The 25,509-nt window shown below is 45.2% G+C and overlaps 1 protein-coding gene across 1 annotated transcript in view; it reads right to left on the bottom strand.

Moving 5' to 3' along the window:
• Positions 1–21,864, bottom strand: part of LYN (LYN proto-oncogene, Src family tyrosine kinase) — a 46,886-nt gene extending 25,022 nt beyond the window's left edge. Inside the window, exons 1-9 of the mRNA XM_052651415.1 lie at positions 21,733–21,864; positions 18,105–18,150; positions 16,859–16,964; positions 14,615–14,713; positions 14,389–14,492; positions 13,851–14,000; positions 12,292–12,444; positions 2,647–2,829; positions 313–389 (exon numbers count right to left, since the gene is read on the bottom strand). Coding sequence (XP_052507375.1) covers positions 313–389; positions 2,647–2,829; positions 12,292–12,444; positions 13,851–14,000; positions 14,389–14,492; positions 14,615–14,713; positions 16,859–16,964; positions 18,105–18,150; positions 21,733–21,864 — 1,050 coding nt within the window. The remainder of the gene's footprint in view (positions 1–312; positions 390–2,646; positions 2,830–12,291; positions 12,445–13,850; positions 14,001–14,388; positions 14,493–14,614; positions 14,714–16,858; positions 16,965–18,104; positions 18,151–21,732) is intronic.
• Between the last annotated feature and the right edge of the window lie 3,645 nt (positions 21,865–25,509).

Below are 25,509 nucleotides of genomic sequence, written 5' to 3'. Positions count from 1 at the left end.
TTATATTGCATGGAGTTCATCTCCAGAATGCACGAAAGTGATAGTTCAGTGGTGCTGTTTCTATCTTTCATGCAGAAATGAATACAAGTATAAAGAGGTGGACTGGGTCAGACACAAGAGGATCCATGTCACCACTCAACACGTACACACACATTCCAAGAGAAACACCCATCTCCACCTCCAAGGACCTGTCCTTCGAAGGTCTACTAGGAAACACAACCCTAATGCCTTCCCCCTGAAAGTGCAGTTCCATCCCGAGTATGAAGCAGGGGGACATTTACAGTACTTTACAGCTGCTTTTTCATACGTCACCTGAGCAGAGAAGTCAATCAACTTCGGAAGCAGCACCTTGCCCCCCTCATCGCTCTTCAGGAAATCCAGCAAACTGCCTGTTGATGAAGAAGAGAAAATCAGTGCAGTTCAAACATGCACACACACAAAGAAATCCAAACAAAATTCAAATGATCATTCCTACTGGCAGCGCAGGGAGGAGGGATCAGGTGAAATGACTGCTTCACCATTCTGTGTGGTCACAGTGCCTTTTCCTGGCGTTGGTCAAACCCAGTCCCCTCCTACCTGTCCCCTCAGACTTGTTGTGAGATGGTACACGAGCTCCAGGTAAGAAAGGAGCATTTGTATCTGCCACCGTGGCCCGCGTCCTACAGGGCCTCTCTGGGACAAAAACCAGCCTGTCCTCCCAGCTGCGCGCTCCATGCCCACAGCAGGCACTCATCCGTGCCCAGCACGGCTCTCAGGCACCACCCAGGTGCCCAGTGAGGATGTGATGAACCAACTGTGCTTTGGAGGAAAGTAAGATCTCACTTAAAAGGGAGCAAGTGTGCCCACCGGCATCGTCTCCAGCATCCCCGGACTTCATCTCTAAAACACGCCCTGCTCCTTCTTCTAGAACTTGTAGCACCAACTTGAGGGTGACTTTGGGCAAGTTCTATACCTCGTCTGAGCCCCTGTCAAGTGAGCAGTTCCCAGGAACTCTGCCACAGTCCACAGGAGGAGGGGTTTAAAGCATGTGCCAGGGTGATGGCAGGTAGTAAGCGCTCAATGGATCCGTAACACAGAACAGCAGTGCTCAGCCTAGACTGCAAGGAAGATGAGCGCGTTTCTCAGGGAAGACACCAAGCGCCATCTGGCATATAGTAACTGCTCAATACCAGGTGGGCACTGCTACCATTTACATTTATGGTTAAGAAACTATTAATCAATCCCACAAGTATCTGTGAACTCTTGCCTAAGCGTCTGATCCTGAGCCTGGCTCCTGAACGGCAGCAACCTAATAGGTAATAGGGCTTTTCCAAACTGTATTTATCTTTTTATCTTCATTCTCTTGGCTGTGCTATGCGGGCTGCTCTCTAGCTGCGGTACGGGCTTCTCACTGCAGTGGCTTCTCGTGAAGCATGGGCTCTGGGCACATGGGCTTCAGCAGCTGTGGCTCCTGGGCTCCAGAGCACAGGCTCAGTATCTGTGGCGCATGGGCGGAGTTGCTCCGTGGAATGTGGGCTCTTTCAGGATCAGGGATCGAACCCTTGTCTCCTGCACTGGCAGGAGAATTCTTTACCACTGAACCACCAGGGAAGCCCTGATAGGGCTTTAAAAAATATTCTTTTTTAGAAGGACTCTGGGGGATATTAATATTCTGAAATATTAACATATATTAAATAAGAAAATGCAATATTCATCTTTCTAACCTATTCAGTTATGGCATCACACTATAATCTCCATTCTCAGGAGGTCACTGTTAATTCTGGATGATGGCTTAGGTATCATCTTCATTCCTTCTGAAGATTCTTTAGAAATCACGGGCAGTTTAATTAGCATTTCTCCTGAGCTGGAGGAAGAAGGATGATGACTTAAGATCCTTGATCTGAAGGGGACAGCAGTGGGAGAAAAGATGGCTGCTTGAAATCTCTTCTTCAGGGATTCTGTGATGATGCAGGAACTTGACCTTGCCAAGTTTTTCAAATATTTACGTTTTAAAGTGTCATTCCAAACATTTAGATAATGCTAAAGAGGACAAGGAACTGGTTTTCAGTTTTGAGAACTCACAATTGGAACCCCAAACAATAATACTCGGTATTTACTTATTTGACAAGTATGTCCAGGGGGCCGTCTAGGTTTAGGGTCTCATTCTTGAGGCCAGCAGGTACATTGAGATAAGTGCACAGAAACTGGGAAGACAACATATTCATTTTACAGCAGATGACTTCCAGGGAGGTGGCTTATGAAAGGGCTTCACTGTCCTGTGTTTTCTGATGTTTTTGTAAGAAGCCTGTGTGCTAAGTTGCTTCAGTTGTGCCCGACTCTTAGTGACCCCATGGATTCTAGCCCACCAGGCTCCTCCGTCCATGGGATTCTCCAGGCAAGAATAGTGGAGTGGGCTGCCATTTCCTCCTCCAGGGGATCTTCCAGCCCAGGGATCAAACTGACATCTCTTATGTCTCCTGTATTGGCAGGCGGGTTCTTTACCACTCGTGCCAGCTGGGAAGCCCTTGGAGTGAGCCTGCTGCTGATAATCTGAATTATCTGAGGAGTCTCTGAAGTGTTCTCTTTCCGAGGGCTGGGCCATCACATGCCTGGGTGTCCTTTCCGAGGGCTGGGCGGCCACAAGCCCGGGTGGGGGCGGGCACTCACCCTTGGCCATGTACTCAGTGATGATGTAGATGGGCTCCTCTCTGGTGACCACGGCATACAGCCGCACCAGCTTGTCATGCTGCAGCGTCTTCATGAGGTTGGCCTCCTCCAGGAACGCTTGCACAGACATTGTGCCTGGCTTCAGTGTTTTTACAGCCACTTTGGTGCTGTTGTTATAGTAACCTAGAGAGGGAACAGAAGGGAGGTTGTGATTCATCAAAAACTTCACACAGACTTAGAAGAATATTTAGCTATAGACAGAAAAAACTTCTATAAACCCTATCGTGTTAACATTATCTAAAACCTTTAGGGACTTCCCTGGTGGTCCAGTGGCTAAGATGCTGAGCTCCCAATGCAGGGGACCCAGGTTTGATCCCTGGTCAGGGAACTAGATCCCACATGGCACAACTAAGAGTTTGAGCCTTTGACTGTGTGGATCACAATAAACTGTGGAAAATTCTTCAAGAGATGAGCATGCCAGACCACCTGACCTGCTTCTTGAGAAACCTGTATGCAGGTCAGGAAGCAAAAGTTAGACCTGGACATGGAACAACAGACTGGTTCCAAATAGGAAAAGGAGTACGCCAAGGCTGAATATTGTCACCCTGTTTATTTAACTTTTGTGCAGAGTACATCATAAGAAATGCTGGACTGGAGGAAGCACAAGCTGGAATCAAGATTGCCAGGAGAAATATCAACAACCTCAGATATGCAGATGACACTACCCTTAGGGCAGAAAGTGTAGAAGAACTAAAGAGCCTCTTGATGAAAGTGAAAGAGGGGAGTGAAAAAGTTGGCTTAAAGCTCAACATTCAGAAAACGAAGATCATGGCATCTGGTCCCATCACTTCATGGCAAGATAGATGGGGAAACAGTGGAAACAGTGGCTGACTTTATTTTTCTGGGCTCCAAAATCACTGCAGATGGTGACTGCAGCCATGAAATTAAAAGAAGCTTACTCCTTGGAAGGAAAGTTATGACCAACCTAGACAGCATATTAAAAAGCAGAGACATTACTTTGTCAACAAAGGTCAGTCTAGTCAAGGCTGTGGTTTTTCCAGTGTTCGTATATGGATGTGAGAGTTGGAGTATAAAGAAAGCTGAGCACAGAAGAATTGATGCTTTTGAACTGTGGTGTTGGAGAAGACTCTTGAGAGTCCCTTGGACTGCAAGGAGATCCAACCAGTCCATCCTAAAGGAGATCAGTCCTGGGTGTTCATTGGAAGGACTGATGTTGAAGCTGAAACTCCGGTACTTTGTCCACCTGATGTGAAGAGCTGACCCATTGGAAAAGACCCTGATGCTGGGAAAGATTGAGGGCAGGAGGAGAAGGGGACGACAGAGGATGAGATGGTTGGATGGCATCATTGACTCGATGGACATGGGTTTGGGTGGACTCTGGCAGTTGGTGATGGACAGGGAGGCCTGGTGTGCTACAGTTCATGGGGTCGCAAAGAGTCGGACACGACTGAGCAACTGAACTGAACTGAACTGAAGATCTCACATGCTGCAACTAAAAAGATCACGCATGCTGCAACGAAGACCTGGTGCGGACAAATAAATCAGTGCTTAAAAATAATAATAAAAAGAAAAACAAAACCTATATATGTAACATTAGGGGGCTTCCCTGGTAGCAGCTCAGCTGGTAAAGAGTCCGCCTACAATGCAGGAGACACCGGTTTGACTCCTGTGTCAGGAAGTTCCCCTGGAAAAGGGACAGGCTATCCACTTGAGTATTCTTGGGCTTCCCTGGTGGCTCAGATGGCAAAGAATCAGCCTGCAATGCCGGAGATGTGGGTTCAATCCCTGGGTTGGGAAGATCCCCTGGAGAAGGAAAGGGCAACCCACTCCAATATTCTTGCCTGGAGAATCCCACGGACAGAGGAGCCTAGTGGGCTACATACAGTCCATGGGGTCGCAAAGAGTCGGCCATGAAATTGGTCGCAAAATGACTGAGCGACTAAGCACAGAACAGCACCTAACATTAGGGGCAGCTGAGTAAAGGGCATATGAGAATTCTTCGTATTATCTTTACCAAAGAACTTTAAATTATTCTAAAATGAAAAGGTTTTTATAAAACAATGGTAAACAAAGCTCCATATGCACTGTACCATTCTCTCTAATTAATTTGATTTTCTCTATTTCATTAGATTTTTTCTAATTGATAAAATGTTTTTATCCCAAGACAAAAAAGCCCACACACCATAAATCTATTAGATACTCTTACACACACACACACACACACACACACTGACAACTGTCTGGAAGAAAATACACCAGAATACACTGAGTACTGGCTTAATTATGAGTGATTTAAATTTTGCTCACCATACCTTTAACTCTTTACCAACTTTACTACAATGAATATGCATTATTTTTATAATCAGAAGGAAAAGCTTTGCACCCCACTCCAGTACTCTTGCCTGGAAAATCCCATGGATGGAGGAGCCTGGTAGGCTGCAGTCCATGGGGTCGCTAAGAGTCAGACACGACTGAGCGACTTCACTTTCACTTTTCACTTTCATGCATTGGAGAAGGAAATGGCAACCCACTCCAGTGTTCTTGCCTAGAGAATCCCAGGGACGGGGGAGCCTGGTGGGCTGCCATCTATGGGGTCGCACAGAGTCGGACATGACTGAAGCGACTTAGCAGCGGCAGCAGCAGCCCTTGAAAAAACTTTACTAACTCTAAAGTACAAAGAATACACAGGAGTCAAATAACTATTTCTCAAAGATTTCAAAGAGAACTGGACACAGTGATTCTATGCAAAGGAAGGGCTCTGGGTTGAGCCACCTGGGAACCCCTGCCTGCCCCACGCCATCTCACCCAGGAGACACAGCAGGAGTGCAGACAGCCCAGCATGGAAGATGCCCGTCTGGCTGGGTTAACCACAGCATTTCCCACGCTATCTCAACCTCAGAACACATCTTCATGTACCTTTTATCTCCCAGAACACATTTCAGGAAACACTGCCTCCTTAATATAGTTCCCCCAAGGCACTGATTTTCTGGGACCTGCCTCCATGATGTGGTTACTTTTTCTTGCTTTAAGATTACTTTTGATGTGGACCATTTTCAAAGTCTTTATTGAATTTGTTACAATGCTGTTTCTGTCTTCTGTTTCGGTTTTTCGGCCGTGAGGCAGGTGGCATCTTAGCTCTCGAACCAGGGATCGAACCCGTCCCCCCTCCATTGGAAGGTGAAGTCTTGACCGTTGAACTGCCAGGGAAGTTTCCAATGATGTGCTTACTTTGGAGCTTGATTTTCTCCTGGAAAAGCCTTTTCTCGGTGGTTTGGAAAGCAGGAATAGAGGCAATCACATGCAGCTTTTCTTTCTGTTTCCCTAGTTCTCTTGGAAGGACAGGAAAAGGTGAGGATGGACTGGCAGATGGTCACCACGAATCACCCTCAAGGTCACCTCTACCTGGTGTGTGACAGCCTGACAGCCCCAGGCCCAAGACAGACAAACATCTCAGAAACGGTGATGTGAAAACGTCCAGTCCCTTTTCAGGTCGCACGATTATCAGTACACACACAGCTCACGCTCAGTGAAAACCAACAATGGTGGTCTCCAGAGGATTTCCCTGGTGTGGTTAAGAATCCACCTGCCAATTCAGGGGACATGGGTTCAACCTCCGGTCTTGGAAGATTCCACGTGTCGTGCAGCAACTAAGCTGTGTGCCAAACTACTGAGCCTGTGGTCTAGAGCCCTCGTGCTTCAACAAGAGTAGCCCCCTCACTGCAATGAGAGAAAGCCCATGTGCAGCAACGAAGACCTAGAGAAGCCAAAAAAAAAAAAAAAATCTCCAGGAGAAAGAAACCACCACCCAGCAAGACAAAAATGACAAAGTCTGACAATCTTGAGCGCTGGCAATGCTAGCCCCTTAGCAGGACAGCTGGGGCAATTCCTGCAGGTCCTTTCTGGGTTCTCGTCTGAGCATCGCTGAAACTGAGTTGTAAAGCTTCTATCTTCAACAGTATCCTCAATGGCCCTGGAAGGATGCTGACAGAGCAGGCTCCTTTCTAGAGCAGTTATACTGAGTGACCGCCCGCCTGACCGTGAACCTGTGTACACTGGTGGGGAGCGTGTAACCCAGAACAGCATCTATTGGAACTGAGGGCTTCCCACATGGCTCAAGTGGTCAAGGATTCAATCCCTGGGTCAGGAAGATCCACTGAAGAGGAAATGGCAACCTACTCCAGTAATTTTGCCTGGGAAATCCCATGGACAGAGGAGCCTGGTGGGCTATGGTCTGTGGGGTCTCAAAGAGTCAGACATGACTGAGGGGCCGAGCACTGGAACTGAAGATTCACATACCTGTGATCCAGTAAATCCACCCCGCTCATCTAGAGAAACTCATGTACCCTGGCACCAACCAGTGCAAAAACGTTCACAGTAGCCTCGTTCCTAATAGCCAGAACATGGGAGTAACTCCAATGCCATTGATAAATGATAGGGTTTCTTTTATATAAAGTTTAAAACCGGGCAAAAGTGAAAACTCTGGGTGCACACAGCCCCATACACAAAAGCAGCAGAACTACAAAGAAAAGTCAGGAAATGATCACAAAAGCCAGAATGGCAGCTGCCTTCAGGGGACAGGTGGGGTTGTGGTCGGGAAGGGGAGAACAGGGGCTTCGGGTGTGATTCAGTGGTCACCACACAGGTTTTCATGCTGTCAGTAGCTGTGAAAGCGAACGCTCGTGTGGTAGGCACTTTTCCGACTGCTTCTTATACTGCATGTTACAGCGACAGGAGAGAGAGAAGCAGGGCTAGCTGGTCTCCTTTTGTCATCACAAAAGCCATGGGACTCACCGAGACTTTTCACAGAACATGAAGTTATGGGTCAAGGATGAGGAAAAAAAAAAATGCTCTCCAAGCGTAGGGGAAAAAAATCACCAGGAAATACTGCAGCTGCTAAAGATATTAAAAATGCTGATAAGGAGTTTGAGAAGAGCAGCGATTAAAACAGCTGTGTCAAACCCAGCTGAGTGCAGGACAGCAGCTTCCACTCATGGCTGCTTAGGGCTGTGACGTTTGCACGCAGGGCAGCTTTCCATCTACACCAAAGGCATGAGTTTTACTCAGCGCTAAGCATCAAATTGTACTTTACCAATACACTGCCTGGTATTGGCAGGTTCACAGGGGTCACAGAGAGTGGCATGATAGATGGAAATATACACATGCTACTATGTATAAAACAGATGAATAGCAAGGACCTACAAGGAACTCTACTCAATATTTTGTAAAGACCTGTACGGGAAAAGAATCTGAAAAAAGATTCTTATATATAACTGAATCGCTTTGCTAAACTACCACAACACTGTAGATCAACTGTACTTGAATAAAAAATAAATTTGTAATAATGAATAAATAAAAGGAAGCTGCAAAAAATTTTTTTTAATCTTTTGAAGGAAGTAAATAATTTTTTGTGGGTGCTGCTTTGCCATAGGTAAAGCAGAGAGCGCTCCAATGCAGGTATGGCTGCCTTGCTACACCACAGGACGAAGGTGGCTTCGTTAATACAAAAAGATGACTGCAGTCGCTTTTAGAAGCTGGCTGGTGAGTCATTCAGTGCAGTTGGGTCCCATGAAGATGGATCAAGCAAACTTCAACGCAAAATCAGTTTCCTTTCTTTCCCAAAGTCTCTTCAGAGACTGAGCGGGAACAGGAAATGTCACGCTTTGTGTCACTCATGGGTCAGTTCCCTCAGTGTCCAGCAGCCTGAAGAGGAAAACGGGTCCCCGAACCAGACGGCCGAGGATCACACGGACCAGAGGAAACAGCTGGAGGGACAAATCCCTCTCTCTTTTCTCCCCACCCCTGCTCCCCCCAGATCAGGGCATTTCCTAGTATTTGTCCACTGTGCTTCGGACGAAAAAATCCAGACCATAAAGTGTGCCTGGGAGCCTCTGAGTCATTTCTCATGCTTCACAATAATGTTCACTTACTTGATTAACAGGGATGCAATTTTTAATCTGCTGTCCTTTTTCTATCCATGAGCAAAGGCAGCCAGCTTACTTATCCCTCAAGGAGTTAAAGCTAATTGCCAGCAGCTCTAAGCTGCACAGACAGACCTTGCTTTTACACAGAGCCTTGATCAGAATGAGACGTGCAGACACACAAGGGAGGGGCACATCCTTTGACCTGATTCGTAGCACATCACTCCCCTCTGTTCCTTTGGTTTTGTTTCCAGCATTCCCCTGCTAAATGCATTCAACAAACTGACGTAATTTCAGCAGCGAAGGAAGAGCTCCCTGGCTGGCAGCCAGGTTCACAGAACCACACTTGCACAAGACCCCAGAGCAAAACTATTTTTCTCCTCTTCTTTCTTTTCCTTCCTTCTCTCCCTCCCTCTCTTTCTTTTCTTTCTTTAATACAAAACTAGGGGGAAAGCACCATTTAAAAACAAACAACTTTCAGCATCAACATTCCAGCGGTGATATTATACCATAGTGTTGCAATACGTTACTTTTGGGAGAAACTGAGTAAAGGCTACATGGGACCTCTCTGTATTATTTCTTTTACATCTATAATAGCTTTATTGAAATATAATTTATATGCCACATTACCTTCCCATTTAAAACATACCATTCATTGGTTTTGGTATATTCAGATTTGTGGTACCATCACCACAATCAATTATAAGGACATTTTCATGTCCCCACCCCCCGAAAATGGTCCCTATTAACAATTACACTGCCATCCCCTGCACCTGAACCAACCACTCATTTCCTTTGTCTCCACAGAACTGCCTTTTACAGACATTTCACATAAATGGGAGTCATCTAACACATGGTCCTCTGTGTCTGGTTTCATTTCTTTATTATTGTGTTTTCAAGAGTCATCCATGTAGCATGTGTCAGGGCTTTCTTTTTATTGCCAAAGAATATTCCATCACAAGGAAACACCACATTTTGTTTATCCGTTCATCAACTGATGGACATTTTGGTTGTTTACACTCTTCGGTTACTATGAATAATACTCTTACTTATGAACAGTTGTATAAAAATGTTTATGTGAACAGATATTTTCATTTCTGTATTATTGCAGACAACTGCGTGTGAATCGATAGTTATCTCAAAATAAAAAGTTTAATTGAAACTACCCAAGAAACAGCTCATGTTGAGGGGGGACATTCTGGGCAATTTCTCCCCTCTATGTCATAGTCTTTGCTCTAATTTATCAGACTATCTTCGTAATATAATTATTTAAAATAATAACAATAGTTCTTAAATGCTGTCAACTATATTAAATGATTACTTGCATCACCTCATCTTGTTTTTACACCATCCTTATTTTATTGTTGCTGAGCCACTTGAGAGTAAGTTGCTGTTGTTCTGTTTGATTTTAAGGAGGTCTACCAGATTTCTCTATTTTAAATGTAACATTTTAATTCCCTATTGTAACTGATGTATTCATTACCTTAGGGGAGATTCTTTAAAATTGTTTAAATATCCAAAAGCGCTTTCCCCAGATGGTTTCAGCATCACGTGCTCATCTGGTTCTCAATCTTCTTAGAGGCCATCACCTCTCTAAAAGTGGCAGCCGTCTGTCCTCTGACCCGCCTCCACCCTCCCCGGCCCCCCCACCCAACCCCAAACACGGTTATTCCAACCTCCGGCTCAGTCTGGGAACTAGGGACTCTGCCCTCCCTCCTTGGCCTGTAGGCAATAATGGAACCAACCATCATTCTGTGCCTCTGAGGGATGCAGGAAGACACAGCATCGCTTAGTACTTAGATGCTATTCGTGACCCGGGCATAATCTGGATGAAGTCACGGTAAACATTGGGAAATTCAAATGAGAGACGTTCTACAAAACGACAAACCTGCCATGAAAGATGGAGACAGGCCAAGGGACTCTTCCAGATTCAAGGAGACTACAGACAGATCAGTTAAAAGCAAACTCTAGATTCCAACAGCCCCAGGGACATCACTGGGACAACGAGGGGAATTAGGATGTCGACTCTACACTAGACTCTGCAGATCAATGCAGAACTTCCTGAATGTGACCACCGTGCGGCCTGGTACCACAGTCCTCTGAGGAGATGCCTGCATGAGCATTCAGGGGTGAAGGGTGTCACATCTGCACCTTACTCTCAAGTGGCTCCGCAAAAATAAAACATGTCTGTGTGCGTATGTATAGAAATGATACAGGAAATATCCCCAAATATTAACTGGTGAATCTAGGTGAAGAAGATACAATGTATATTATACCTGCTCCTATTCTGTGGACTTGGAAAAACTATATTAAGAAATAAATGTAAATATCTCAGGGGAGAAAGAGGTGACAATTTTTTAAAAAATGAGTAGATCCCAGTTAAGACAGTTCCTTAAAAAGTTAAGCACAGAATGATGTGACTCAGCAATTTCAGTGCTAGGAGAATGTATATCCCTAAGGAAATGAAAACACCTATCCACACAATAATTTGCACATAAATGTTTGAAGAAGCATTATTCATAACAGCCCAAAGATGGAAACAAGCCAAAGGTCCACCAACAGATAAGTAGATAAGCTGTGGCATACCCATACATGGAATAGTGTTGGCTCATAGAAGAAAGAAATTCTGACAAATGCGGGTGAACCTTGAGGACATCATGCTGAGGGAGATAAGCCAGACACAAAAGGACAAATGTGTGTAGGATCCCACTGATGTGAGAGCCCTAGAGTATTACAGTCATAGAGACAGGAAGTAGAGTGGTGTCCAGGGGCTGGGGAAGTGGGGGTGGGGGTAAGTGTCTGCATTATGGGTACAGGGCTTCCTTCTGGACTGATGGAAATATTCTGGAACTAAATAGAAGTGGTGACTGTACAACATGAATGTGAATTGTTCACTGTAAAATGACTGACCTTATGTTACATGAATTTTACTTCAATAAGAAAGGAAAGGTGGACAGAGCAAGGAGGAGGTGATGATTTAGGCAGCAGAGTGGGGACAGAGACACACCCAGAGCAAGATCACGCCCCCGGTCTGTGGACCCGACTGGAAACAGAGTTCCATGTACTCACACAGACCCCAGTGAGCAAGGTGAGGCTGTGTACTCATGATTTAGCCTGATTCCATTATTATGTTCCCAGAGAATTACAGCACGGTAAGAATTAATTATGGACTTCCCAGGTGGTGCAGGTGGTAAAGAACCTGTCTGCCATTAGAAGAGATGCAAGAGATGCAGGTTCGAGCCCTGGGTTGGGAAGATCCTCTGGAGGGGGGCATGGCAACCCACTCCAGTGTTCTTGCCTGGAGAATCCCATGGACAGAGGAGCCTGGTGGCCTACGGTCCATAGGGTCGCAAAGAGTCAGCCTTGACTGAGCGACTGAGCACAGGCACCCAACTGTACCTTTCCCCGAGATGCCTGCACTTAACCGTATGTCCAAAGAATCTGCTGATGAGAGAGTCAGAAAGAGTAGACAGATAAACCAGGATAAGCGCCCACTGCCCCTTCCTTGTAAACATTCATCCAACAAGAGAAAGCCTAAGTCTCAGGGAAGATGAAGAGTCTAATCATGAGGACTGTGTGGGCTTGTTCTTGGCACCGGGTGGACAGAGGGAAATGAAAGCATCAATGCTTCTGAGAAAACTGATAGAAATCAGCTGGAGCCCTTACTTCTCCAGAAGGGACTCAGGCTCCAAAGCCACACACTCACCCATCCAGACTTCCCCGAACTGCCCGGCGCCCAGCCTCTTCACCAGCTTGATGGACTCTCGGGGGATCTCCCAGGCATCCTTGTCCCATGGCTTCTGTGGTTTGGGGCTAATGCACGCCTTCTCCAGTCTCCGGCACAAGCCATCTGACTGCTCTAATTTCAAAGAGAAAGTAAATGTGGAAAAGTCATCCTTTGTATTTTACCAGTATCTACAGAGAAATCTGGACTATGAGTTTTATCATTTCCAACTCGCCAAGGTCTACAAACTTAAAATGTTTATGGGTGTATCTTCTGTGAAACCATGACTTGAACTTCTTAAATGAAAGACAATGTAAGATGCACTTGATTTGATTTATCAGTAATACTAATCTATGAAAATAAAAACAATAAAACAAATAGACAAACATAGGCTGGCAGGTTGCCACACTTAATAGACTATAGTTTTAATTACTGAGTCCATGTAAACTCTTTAGGGCACAATGGTGGGAACTTGGTCCAGGTCACCAGGGGACACCCACCCCCCCCCCCCCACCCACCTCCCGACAGAGCCAGGGCTCCACAAGTAATCAACACATGTGCCAGATGAATAACTTGATGGGGGTACAGAGAGGGAAGGACTTACTACTCTAGAGTACTTGCTCTCTCCATGCTTGGGGACATAAGCAAATTTTATGTGTATTACCTTAGAGCAGCTTGAAGAAATAAGCAGTAACAGCTTCCCACTACAACTGATCTCAAACACAAAGGGAATGTACCTAAAGGCTATCCAGGGGATCAGCCTAGCAAGGCTGTAGGGCAAACCGGGGACGAAGGACCATTGACTGGCCACTTCTAATTGTTTTGGTGTTATTGTTGTAATTTCTGTTTTCTTTTACCAAGGGTATGTATTACTTTTACACACACACATACATATGTCTACACTAGACACAGATCTAGAGATCTGCATTCCTAGCCTGGATATTAAAAGATGTGTTGTAAAATCATGCACTATATGAAAATAATAGTCATTTCTATCTTTGTAATTTTTGAACATTAACTGTTAAACAGCACAGGCTAGGTGGGAAGGACTAGGATAATTATACACAAAGATCAAATCTGACTTTGAATGCTTGTGTGTCCTCAGCTGCTCAGTCGTATCCAACTCTTTGTGGCCCCATGGACTGTATAGCCCACCAGGCTCCTCAGGCCATGAGCTTTTCAGGGCAAGAATACTGGAGTGGGTTGCCATTTCCTCCTCAAGGGGATCTTCCCAACCCAGGGACTGAATGGGTGTCTCTTGTGTCTCCTGCATTGGCAGGTGGATTCTTTACCACTGGTACCACTGTTGAATGTATAGTTATAGGTTACTTTAGGACCAGTTACAGAATATGATCCTGCAACTTTATCCAAAAGAAATATGATTCTTCTTTCTAAAGAGGCTACCAGGAAAACTACTAGAGTTCGTCAATGAATTCTGTAAAGTTTCAGGATACAAAAATTTTTTATATAAGTTTGACATAATATATGTATCGTAACAGATGTATCTTTCTTTTCTTGTCTGACCTTGTGTTTTCACTTACTTTGATAATGCTTAATCATGTCACTGATACAAGGAAAAGTGATTCGTGGGGAGATGTAATAACCCCCATTGTCCAGACTTCTGATTTTGTAGTGCTTAATCACATCACCGTGCACAGGGTCACAGTCTCTGACAGACAGAGAATAACTTCCTGCAGAGAAAGAAGTACAAGCAAAGATTACACTTCTATTTTGTAAACAAGATTGGCATTATGGGGAGGGAAGTTTTGGGAGTTTGGGATTAACAGATGCAAACTATGACACATAGGATAGATAAACAACACAGTCCTACTGTATAGAACAAGGAAGTATATTCAGTAAACTGTGATATACCAGAACAGAAAAGAGTATGAAAAAGAAGGCATATATGTATAACAGAATCACTTGGCTATACTGCAGAAATTAACACAACACTGTAAATCAACTATACTTCAATAAAACAAGGTCTGCCCACAATTCTTTTTCAACAGAATTCTAGAATCATTTCTAAGAATGATTTCCTAAACAGCATTTGATAAGAGGCCTTATGTCACTTCCTACCTTTTAATGTCTCGCTTTCTCTGATAAGGAAAGCTCCAGCACTGTTCCCTGGGGCCAGAAGCTGCCTTTCTGCATCTTTCCTGGTTATATCCTTGAAAAACCACCTGTGAAGACATATTAACATCCCATGGCTGTTGTAATCCCGGGGAGAAAAAAGATGAAGAAAACGCAAGAGATCCAGCATGTCACACAGAACCACTCCAGACCACTCCAGGAGGGGACTCACTCTTCCGTTTCCAAGGTGTTGACTTTGGCCACATAGTTGCTGGGAATGAAACCTTCTTTCTTTGTCGAAATGGACTTGGCTTTCCACCACTCTCCATGCCTGGAATAGAAACCCGCATCAGAAAGGGTTTGTTGGACTTCCCTGATGGTAAAGTGGTTAAGAACCACCTTGTAATGCAAGGGATGTGAATTCAATCCCCCATCAGGCAACTAAGATCCTGCACGCCATGGGGCAGCCAAGCAAGTGCTTGTGCCTCCAAGAAACGGGCCACACGCCACAGCTAAGACTCGACGTGGCCAAATAAATATGTATTAAAAAAAAGAAAAAAAGGGTTTGTATTCAACGACTCAAGAACTACAAGAGCAATTGTCTTAAGGTGTTTGTCTTGAGGGGTGTGGGACAGTGGGGAAGACCCTGGGACCCCAGAATGCAGGGGGAAAGTTGATGTGTCCTGATGAAATACAAATATGTTTAGTGAAGGATGCAAAGGAAAACAGCCTCAGGACTGAAGTGTGGGTCTCTGTGCTCAGAGCTGCTGCATAAGAGTTGGTGAAAATGGTTTCCATCTTGCAGAAACAGAGTTCTTAACTCCCCCGGGGATATCTACAAAATGGGCTTCCCTGGTGGCTCAGAGGGTAAAGAATCTGCCTGTAATGCAGCAGAGCTGGGTTTGATATGTGGGCTGGGAAGATCCCCTGGAGGAGGGCATGGCAAACCACTCCAGTATTCTTGCCTGGAGAATTCCAAGGAGAGAGGAGTCCATGGGGTCACAAAGAATTGGATACCACTGAACGACTTTTCACACTTACAAAAATGGGAGTCAAGGAAATAAAAGGTCATAGTTCTTAAGTTATAAACGCCTTTGTTGAAATAGCTAGTGTCCATAGGCTGATGCCATGGGAAAAAAAAGAAAACCATAAATCAGTCCCAAGCAGATGAGCCTCATTACCACCTCACATCTCCTGCGAGAGGCATGGAGCCAGGGAAGGAACTGGGGAAGGAGGAACGGATGGGTAGCCAATGGATGAGCCTCAGCTGTGTCCCCGTCAGGTTCCCACACCCAGATGGGACCCTCATCTGGCAAGACATGAAGGACAATTACAACTGGCACTCGGCTGTGGTACACTACATGCCTGTGCCATATTTAAAAAGGCGCGCACACACACATAAGCCATTTCTAGTTTCCAAGCGAGACACTAAGATACAGAGTTGAAGTGACTTGTCACGGTCACACAGCGATCAAGTGGCAAGGACAGAATGAGGCTCAAGTTCACATTCAGCCAGTAATGGACAACCCCTCTCAGCTACTCAACACCTTATACTTAATAAGGGCCTCTCTCCTCCAGCCAACCAAGGGTCTCCTGTTGGCAGGCCAAGGTGATGCTATATGAAGAGTAGTAGAATTACTGAAGTTCCTTATTCTCAGCTCAGTCCTGAGCCCTGTGAGTCAACCTGGAGGGGTCAAGAAAATGATGTCCAAGCATCTTCACAGAAGCACTAAGTGCTGAGCAGGGGCTTTCCCAGAGATGACCTCTGCCTCGGTGCCCCACCCTGATGACTCACACCCAGTTGGACCCATACACTCAGTGTGAATTTGAGGAAAATAACAAAGTAAAAATGGCATTAAAAGAACATGCAGGGACTTCCCTGGTGGTTCAACGATTAGGAATCCACCCACCAATGCAGGGGACACAGTGCGGATGCCTGGTCTAAGAACTTAGATCCACGTGCCTGGAGGCAATGAAGCCCACCCGCCACAACTAGAGAGCCCGTATCCTGCAACTACTGAAGCCTGTTACACTCTAGAGCCCATGCTCTGCAACAAGAGAAGTCGCTGCAGTGAGAAGCCTGTACACTGCAACTAGAGAGTCGCCCCTGCTCACGGCAACTAGAGAAAGCCAGAGAGCAGCAACAGAGACCCAGCACAGTCAAGAATAAATTTTAAAAACATTAAAAAAAAGAAATGCAAATTCTACATAGATCTAAGCCTCTTAAGGCAGCACAGATGGATAAGGAAAGACAATGGTGTTTGGTTTCAAAGGAAAAACTCTTGGGAACTGCTCACAGTAAAGCCGAGGAGGAAAATCCCTCTGGCCGCGCTCCTTTTGGCAGCAACAAGGCTGGAGTTCCATGCCCACCCCCAGAGGGGTGTCTGCCATGCTGTGCCACTGGCGGCCAAGCCCGAGGAGGGGGATAGGCTTCGGGACTTGGTGCCATAGAAGAGAGACATCTGGTTGCACTTACTGCTCCAGGACTTTCATCTTCTCCCCTTTCTTGAAGGACAAGTCGTCTGGGTGGATGCCATCGTACGGATACAATGCGATCACGATGTCCCCTTGCTCCTCTGGATCTGAAAATGAACAAGGCAAGCAAAGACCTTTAAGAATCCACAGCAGAATGTTTAAAATGGATAACCAACAAGGACTGATTGTATGGCACAGGGAACTCTGCTCAATGTCATGTGGCAGCCTGGAGGGGAGGAGAGTTTGGGGGAGGATGGATACATGTATACCTATGGCTGAGTCCCTTCACTGTTCACCTTCCCTGTTTGCAACATGGTTAATCGGCTATACCCCAATACAAAATATAAAGTTTTTTTTAAAAAAAGAATCCACAGCAGAAATGTTGTAACAGCTTGTCATGGGGCACAGAGTGCAGGGATATACTGAGGAAACAGGCAGCTGGAAAGAGGACCTGTTTTCCTCCCAGATGGCTCGGGGTCCACATGGTCCATGGTTGGCCACACACTGTACACACTGGTACAATGTCTGTCATCTCAAATCATAGAGACCTATGACCTCAATGACTTCCAGCTCTAGGTTTAAAATGTGATACACCTGTGCTCATAGCAGCATTGTTTACAAACGTTAGAAGGGGAAAACCATCCGAAGACACTGTGTATACATACCACAGAATAAAGGAAGCAAAATTCAGACACCTGCTACAACATGGATGAACCTTAAAGACATTATGCTAAGTGACAGAAGTCAGCCGCAAAGGACAAATACCATTTGATTCCACTCAGGCGAGATCCCCAGAGCCGTCAAACTCATAGAGACAGAAAGTAGAATAGGGGGTACCAGGGGCCGGGAGGATGGGGGATGGGAGTTTGCATTTGATGGGCACAGAGTTTCTGTTTGAGATGATGGAAAGTTCATCATCCCAGATGGAGAGATGGATGGATGGAGGTGATGGCTGCACAAAAATGAGGAAGTAGTTAATGTTACTGACCCGAACACTTTCATGGCTAAAATGATAAATTCTATGTTATGTCTATTTTTCCACAATTAAAAAAAAAATCGGAGACACATAGTTCTTCAAGGCAGAAGCCTAGTGTGTCTCCCTTTGCCTGGCAAAGCAATAAAAGTATCATTTTCTACCTCACCCTGTCACCTGCTCCCCCAAAATCAACAAAAACACCCAGGACAACTACTTTACAGAGACTTGAACAGTAAAGAAAAGAAACTACCATGGCATTATGAAAACATACCTTTAGTCTGAAACCTCTGTCCTGGTAAAAGCTGAGAGTCTGGAACCTAAGAGAGAATATTCATTAGAAAAATATTTTCTATGTTTAGCATTTTATGCTTACATTCACACTGTATGTTATGTCATTTTTGAACAGAAGTAAATAGGGTTTAGATTTGTTAATTTATTAAGCCAGAAAGAAGAGGAGTGCAGAGGAACAGTCCTGAGGAGCTGTATTCCGATCCTTGCCCCCCGCCCCAACCATTGAAGGGCTTTTCCTTCTTCAGCAGCCACTGGCCTGGGGGTGACAGGACATTCTGAGCCGCTACTGAGCCAATCGGCTCCCTCCCCTTGATTCAGTACCAGAGCCCAAGTATCCTTAGGAGTGGCGGTTTGCCCAGCTCCATGGTGATGCTTCCCAATTCTCCAGCCTTCTATGCAGATGGCAAGGAGTTGACCTGCAGGCAGGTGATGGGGCTTTGGGATTGGCTTTCTTATTCCCTGGGCTGCTTCTTTCTGCCCAGAAGCAAGTGATGAGCTGGGCTATCAGCAGCCATGGATACCAGTGACCAGAGACAGCAGAGCAGAAGATGGAGAGCGGTCCTAGGGGCCACCTGGGTCCTTGGTGACCTTGTGGAAGTGCCACCCAGGCCAGGACTGCTGATCTTCACTTTTCCCAGACTTGTTTTAAAAGCTGCTGTAAGGGCTTGGTCACTGGCAGCTGAGAACAAGTCCTAACAGATCCAGGCTTCCTGTGGCTGACCCCGATTCTGCTATGGGGACAGATGGTATCCCTGTTATTTTAGCTTGGAGCTGAATGATCAGGAAGGGCCTGGTGGTACAAAAGGCCACCCCAATCACCTTGGAAATCAAATTCCTTTTTCCTTCGTTGACATGGGGAGGATGTGTGAGACTTCCCGGGTTTTATCGTGTTTCTCTTTGATTAACGTGCCTGAATGGAATATGAACCAAAGCAGCTTGTCCTGAAATTTAAATTTCTGATGGAAGTCAGCCCATCAAATCTCCAGGGGCGGGGAGCAGGGGATTACGTTTTTCTGGTTCAGAAACTCTTGGCTCCAGATGATCTTTCAATACTTATTTCAAGGAGTTCTACACTGATTTTTAAATTCATTCAGATTTGCATAATTAGAATGTATGATCAATTTTAAAGGAGTTAGAGGAAACAATTAGAAGATGAGAGACTGATTAAATCATTTTGAGAGAAGCAAGCTGATTTTCAAATGTCAAAGAGTCCTTAATTGACAAATGATTGAACACATTCTTCAGAAGGCCAAAACATATGCATAGACCTCATCTGCCACCACTCTCCTTCTCTGAATGTCTTTTCCTTAGAGTGTTATTGAATTTGTGTCAGTTCAGCCTTGCTGTCACACAATACAGCCTGTAATCAATCCAGGGGTGTGTTTCGGGTTCATCTGGCTGGAACTGAATGTTATCCATGGAATAAGGCCCAACTGCCCAGTTACAAACCAGGGCACCTGTGACCAGAGAAGGTGGAGTGTGCTGCGCTCCGGGGGTGCATGAGGGAACTGAGAGATTTCAAACATGCTTCCTACTTCTGCTTTTGAACTTATCTTTTAACCTCCTTTATTCTTAGCAAGAGGAAAAATGGTGTGTAAGTTTGTACTGGTCTCCTTTGCTTTTCTGAATGAAGGACATCTTCTTTCATTACATTAACAAAAAATGGGGGACTGTAAACCATGTAAAATCTATAGCACACAACACTAGAAAAAGTCAGGCCCTTTTTAATGACGCCTTTGAAGTCTATAATGAGAAAATTATCTGTGACTCCAAGTCCTTGTATCATTTCATTTTCTGTTAGTCATATTTCCATAGCATAGCTCCACATCTATACCTATTTATGTGATGTCTTTTTGAATATTATATTTATAGGTATTTATAACTAAATTATAAAACTTATTAATAATCTTGTACATTTTGAGTTTCTGTTATATTACAACATTTAAAAAATCTTTTTCTTTATTTTTGGCTGTGCTGGGTCTTCATTGCTGTGCATGGGCTTTCTCTAGTTACGGGGTTCCTCTCTAGCTGCAGTGTACAGGCTTCTCAGTGCAGCGGCTTCTCTTGAGCACAGGTTCTAGGCCCACAGGCTTAACTGCCCTGTGGCATGGGGGTCCTTCTGGACAGGGTATCAAATCCATGTTCCCTGCATTGGCAGGAGGACTCTTAACCAGTGACCACCAGGGAAGTCCACAATGTTTTTCTTAAATTTCTTTTTTGTTTGTGCACCACAGCCTATGGGATCTTAGTTCCCCAGCCAGGGATCAAACCTTTGCCCCCTGCATTGGAAGCACAGAGTCTTAAAAACTGGACTGCCAGGGAAGTTCCTAAAATTAACATTAATTTATCTGTCTAGAAATATGTAGGGAATTAATAGCATACTGTACTCACTTTTCATCTCTACTTTTTTGCAAGAATGCCAACACCGACTTACCAATCTCAACAATGACATGTGACCTTGACACACACCATACCTGCAGGATAAGGGCGAACGTGGGGGAGGGGGCTGGTACAGGGAGCGACAACAATGATATACTTCTAGAATGCCAAGGCATTTAAAAACATGTCAGATTAGAGAAACAATAAAAACTCTTAATGAAGGCATTTGGACTCATGTGGAATAAGCTGCTTTCAGCTTAAACGCTAAAACACTGGTTTCCATAAAAACCAGGCAATGGGGGATGTACATATATACAGTGAGCAAACAGAAAGGACCTAAGATCTGAAGTAAAGTGCATTTAAGGTTGTAATTATCCAAAGCTCTGTTCCTTTCTTCCATGAAATGTGGTATTAGTTCTTTGCCAAGCATTTCTCAAACACATCAGAGAGCACATCCATCATGTAAAAATGCTGGTACAGATATTTGTCCTAGGTTAGAAGGCTTAAATCTTTTAATTCTCTATAATAAGTCATGACAACTTCAGTGTTCATACTAGTTTGAATTAACTGAAGAACAACATGATGGAATAAAGTATGATGGCTACCCTGGTGGCTTAGCAGTAAAAAATATGCCTGCCAACGTGGGACACACAGGTTTGATCCCTGGGTCAGGAAGATCCTCTGAAGAAGGAAATGGCAACCCACTCCGGTATTTTTGCCTGGGAAATCTCATGGACAGAGGAGCCTGGTGGGCTATGGTCCACGGGGTCTCGAAGAGCTGGACGTGACTGGGCGACTAAACAACAATAACATCTACCAAAGGGCATATTAGCACCTATTTTGGCTTCCGACTAGAATTCAGCATTTCCTTCTGCTTCCAGACCACTAATCTTATTGCCCATCCTAAGTCACACAAGCTCGTATACATGTCTTTACATATAAAGAGAGGGTATTTGTACCAGTGACAGGAAAGGTGATAATCGCCACACATAAGAAGGTGACCAAAGGCCCCTTTATTGTACATTAAGTGGCCTGGTTGTCTCGAATATATTTATAAACTCTTTAAAGGATTAAGTTACAAAGTATATCAAAAATTATTTGAGGCCCAAGTAATTAACATGATTTTTTTTTTTTTTTTTGGCATGCACATGGTACAGATTTGGAGTTTAAATTACGCAGCCATGTTTTGATCCTGCCGTGGGAACGCTCCCCTGAGACTATCTACTTACTGGCCTTTGGTGTTTATTGGACGTTGGATCTCTCACATAAATAGTTCGGTCAGTATTACGTACTGGTTGCGTCTTCAAATCTACTCCATCGTCATTCAGATTGTCTTTCCTTTTTGACTTTATACATCCCATAGTTCCTGTTGGAATATAAAAGCAACGGCATCGTTTTACCATTCCAGAACTGGCTTCCAGCCACCGAAGCTTCTCCATCAACAGAGAGAAGGTAACAGCGACTCAGCAACAGCAAGCACACTTCCAGTCTTCATCGCTGCTGATTTAACCAGGTCAAAGAGGTGAAGACCGTTCACAAGCCAGGTGCTTGTTCATAATCTGTTCACTCAGTCATTCAACAACCATTCATTGAGCATCAGTTTTACGTCAGCATGAATTCCTGCCCTACAGACGCTCCTGTTCTTGTGGTGAAGATGCGTGAATTAAAACAACAATGTGACGTGGCAGGTCAACGACAGAGGATGCACAGGACATAGGAAAGGACACTGACCTCAGGCAAGAGGAAAAGGATGTGGGCAGGGGAAGCGTCCTGATGGAAACGCTTCGAGTCAGAATGGGAGTGATGTCAGCTAGGTGGCAGAGTCAGTAAAGGGATTCCAGGAAGAGACAACTTCACATGCAAAGTACTGGCCCCGGGAACACGGCCCCTTCGGGGAACTAGTTCAAGTCAAACCCTTCAGGGAACAAGTAGGGAAGTCCAACAGTTGGGCTGGAGGGGGAGGCATGGCTGAAGACGAATGTCACTGTGCAAGGTGAAGTGAGGGGACCTGGGGCTTCAAAGGCAAACATGATGAAGAGCCAGGAAGCATAAAGGGTGGCTCCAACCTTATGTGGTTTGGGGTCTGGGACAATGGTGGTGGCCTTCACGGAGACTGGAAATCAAAGAGGAGACACAGGTATGGAGAATAGATGCTTGTAGGAACACCCACACGATCACATCTGTAGACGTCCCAGTGAGACGTGTGAGTGTGGAAAACAGGAGAGATGTCAGAGCCAGAGGCACAGAGGGTGCCGCCAGCCAGCTTAAGGCTTCAGGAGAGACACCTCGACAGAAGGGGGCTTGAGCACAACCAGTGAGACAGACGGAACCACCCTTCTAAAGGCTAAACTCTTATCTGTCTATTCAGTTATACTAGGATGTGTAGAGTGCCACCCAAAGCAAACTGGGAACTTAGATCTAAAGGCGACTTTAAAACTGAAATTGGATATGACTATTCCTCACAGCACAGCCTCATGGTCAAATTGATATATTAAAGACAAAACAAAATCTGTATGCACTCCACTACAAGGTTCGGGCGGGTGGTGTTCCCAAACCTAAAGGCACCCAAGAATCGCCTAGGTTCACAGAGCAGATTCCCTGGACACAGTCCTGGAAGTTCTCCAGGGGCACAGTGGGGTGGGCACTCCAATGTGACTGTCATTCTCAGGCACTGCCAAAGGGGACCCCTGCCCAGAACATCACAGAACAAGGACGGTTTCACGTGGGGAAGGCGGGTGATGGGAGTTAGGAACTCCTCCTAGAGGAGGAATGGGTCAAAGAAGCCTCAGAAGCTTGTCCCCATTGCCCCGGCTCGGCCTGCCTTTGGTCCCACAGGCATCGGCGACCACCGCCTTGTTTATCTTCTCATTGGCTGACATAGGAAGCCTCTGAAGATGGTCATGCCTCTTGCTGAAACTAGCGAGCTGTAGTTCCCAAAATAAAGGGGAAGCAAGTACTTCTTTGACTCAAAACAGCACAGTATTTTTTTTTTCTTTCATGTGCTAAAGTTTCTGAAATGGGATGGGTTTTCTAGTTGATCTGTAAATAACCAGGGGAGCTCTTTTTTGACCCATCCCACCTCTACTCCTACTCCTACCCTTCAAAAAAAATGTGTTTTTAACTCATTCGCATTAAAATGGGGCTGCATGAAGGAGAGAAGTTGGTATTGGAAAAGGCCAACCCTAGTGGACACCAGTGGCTCCCTGAACTGTGAAAGGAGCATCCCAGCGGGTCCCCAGGACACACACATCCCTCGTCTGTGCACCTCTCCCCAGGATGTTTCCCGGGAGCCCACTTGTCTCCCTAGACCCTCCCAGACTCTAACACACTCCAGTTCTGTCTTTTTTCCAGATCTGGACCCAAATGTTGCCTCCTCAGATCTTCTGAAGCAGACAGGCCGGGCTCCCAGCCTGTTTCTTCTCTGTAATACCACTCCGAGCAGGTGCTCCACGAGGGTTCTTGGAAAGAAGGGATGCACCAAGTGCTCAGGCTGCTGCACTCTGGGCTTCCAGCGTGCTCATCCCAGCCCCTCCCGCTCAAGACAGACAAGGAAAGGGAAAGGGGACATCCCTGCCCCAGTCGTTGTTGTTGTATTGGAGATAGAGGCATAGAGACCTGTAGAACTAACTACTAGTTCATAGGAAACAGAGGTTAAATGGTCAAAATAATCAGACAGGTCCATGATGTGTCAAAAGGTGAATGAGCTTTGAATGAATAGGTGAGTGGGGGAGGACACGTGGTGGGGATCATTGGAGATATCTGAATACATGTGGACTTGATCCCGGGGGATTACACATTTCATTGATGTGATGATGGTACTGTGGTCATGCAGGGGAAGGTCTACATCTGAGAGGATGCTCATGAGGCGGGTAGGGATGTGGGCTCGGGGTATCTGCCAGCTGTCAACATTTTCACCAAAATGAAAAAGAAAAAAGGGGGACAAGGGAGCAAGAGGAGAGGACAAATGTGGCAAAATAGCTTTAAAAAAAATTAGTGACTCTAGGTGAGGATTTTTTTTTTTCTGTAGATTTGACATTTTCAAAATAAAAAGTTGGATAAGGGAGAACATAGAAGGACAGTATAAACGACTTAATGCCAAAAAATTCCCAGGAAAATATTAGCTACCACTGTAGTGTGTGTGTGTGCACACACATTTGTGTGTGAAGGCAGATGTGATTAGAAAGTCACTTTGTAGGTGTTAGTGATATGGCACAGATTGGGGAATTGGTGCTTTGGTCCTCTGAAGGGGTGATGGCAATCGTCTGAAGGCCGTGGCCGTGGGAAGGAAAACAGAGAATGAAAATAAAAAGTGGGAGGATGTGTGAGGGGTTGTCTAATCTGCAGTGTTATTTATTTATGCATATTTCATGATTTCCCTCTCCCCATCACATGGGCTTCCCTGGTGGCTCAGATGATACAGAATCCGCCTGCAGTGCAGGAGACCTGGGTTCAATCCCTGGGTTGGGAAGCCCCCGTAGAGAAGGGGTGGCAACCCACTCCAGTATTCTTGCCTGGAAAATTCCAAGGAAAGAGGAGCTTGGTGAGCTACAGTTCATGGGGTCACAAAGAGTCAGATACCACCGAGTAACTTTCATTTTTCATCACACAGATAACTGAGACACCCATGTGCACACTGGAGACAAAAACCCTAACTCACTACCACTGAGCTTTGAGTTTGGGTCCCTGCAGTTCAAACATTCCAGCAAAAGAGCTCAGAGAGCATCCTGTTGCATCAGAGGATAAACACTGCCAGGTCTTCAATTCTTTTCACTGAGCCACGGTACCAGAAAAACACAAAACCCAGTGCACTCCCAACAAAAACTAAGAGCCCAGTTACACATTTGCAAGTGACAGGAGCTACGCTTTATAAGCATTTACACCTTAGTATTTATTTTTCAATTAAATATCTGTAATTTTCTGAGCATCTCATCTAATCCTTGAAGAAACCCCATGACCCAGGTATTATTAATCCCATTTTACAGAGGAGTAAATGGAGGCATGCAGAG

Source organism: Budorcas taxicolor, chromosome 14, assembly GCF_023091745.1.
Source record: "Budorcas taxicolor isolate Tak-1 chromosome 14, Takin1.1, whole genome shotgun sequence".
Lineage (NCBI taxonomy): Eukaryota > Metazoa > Chordata > Mammalia > Artiodactyla > Bovidae > Budorcas > Budorcas taxicolor.
The sequence above is the reverse complement of the archived record's forward strand: the minus strand, read 5'-3'. Positions and strand labels throughout refer to the sequence as shown.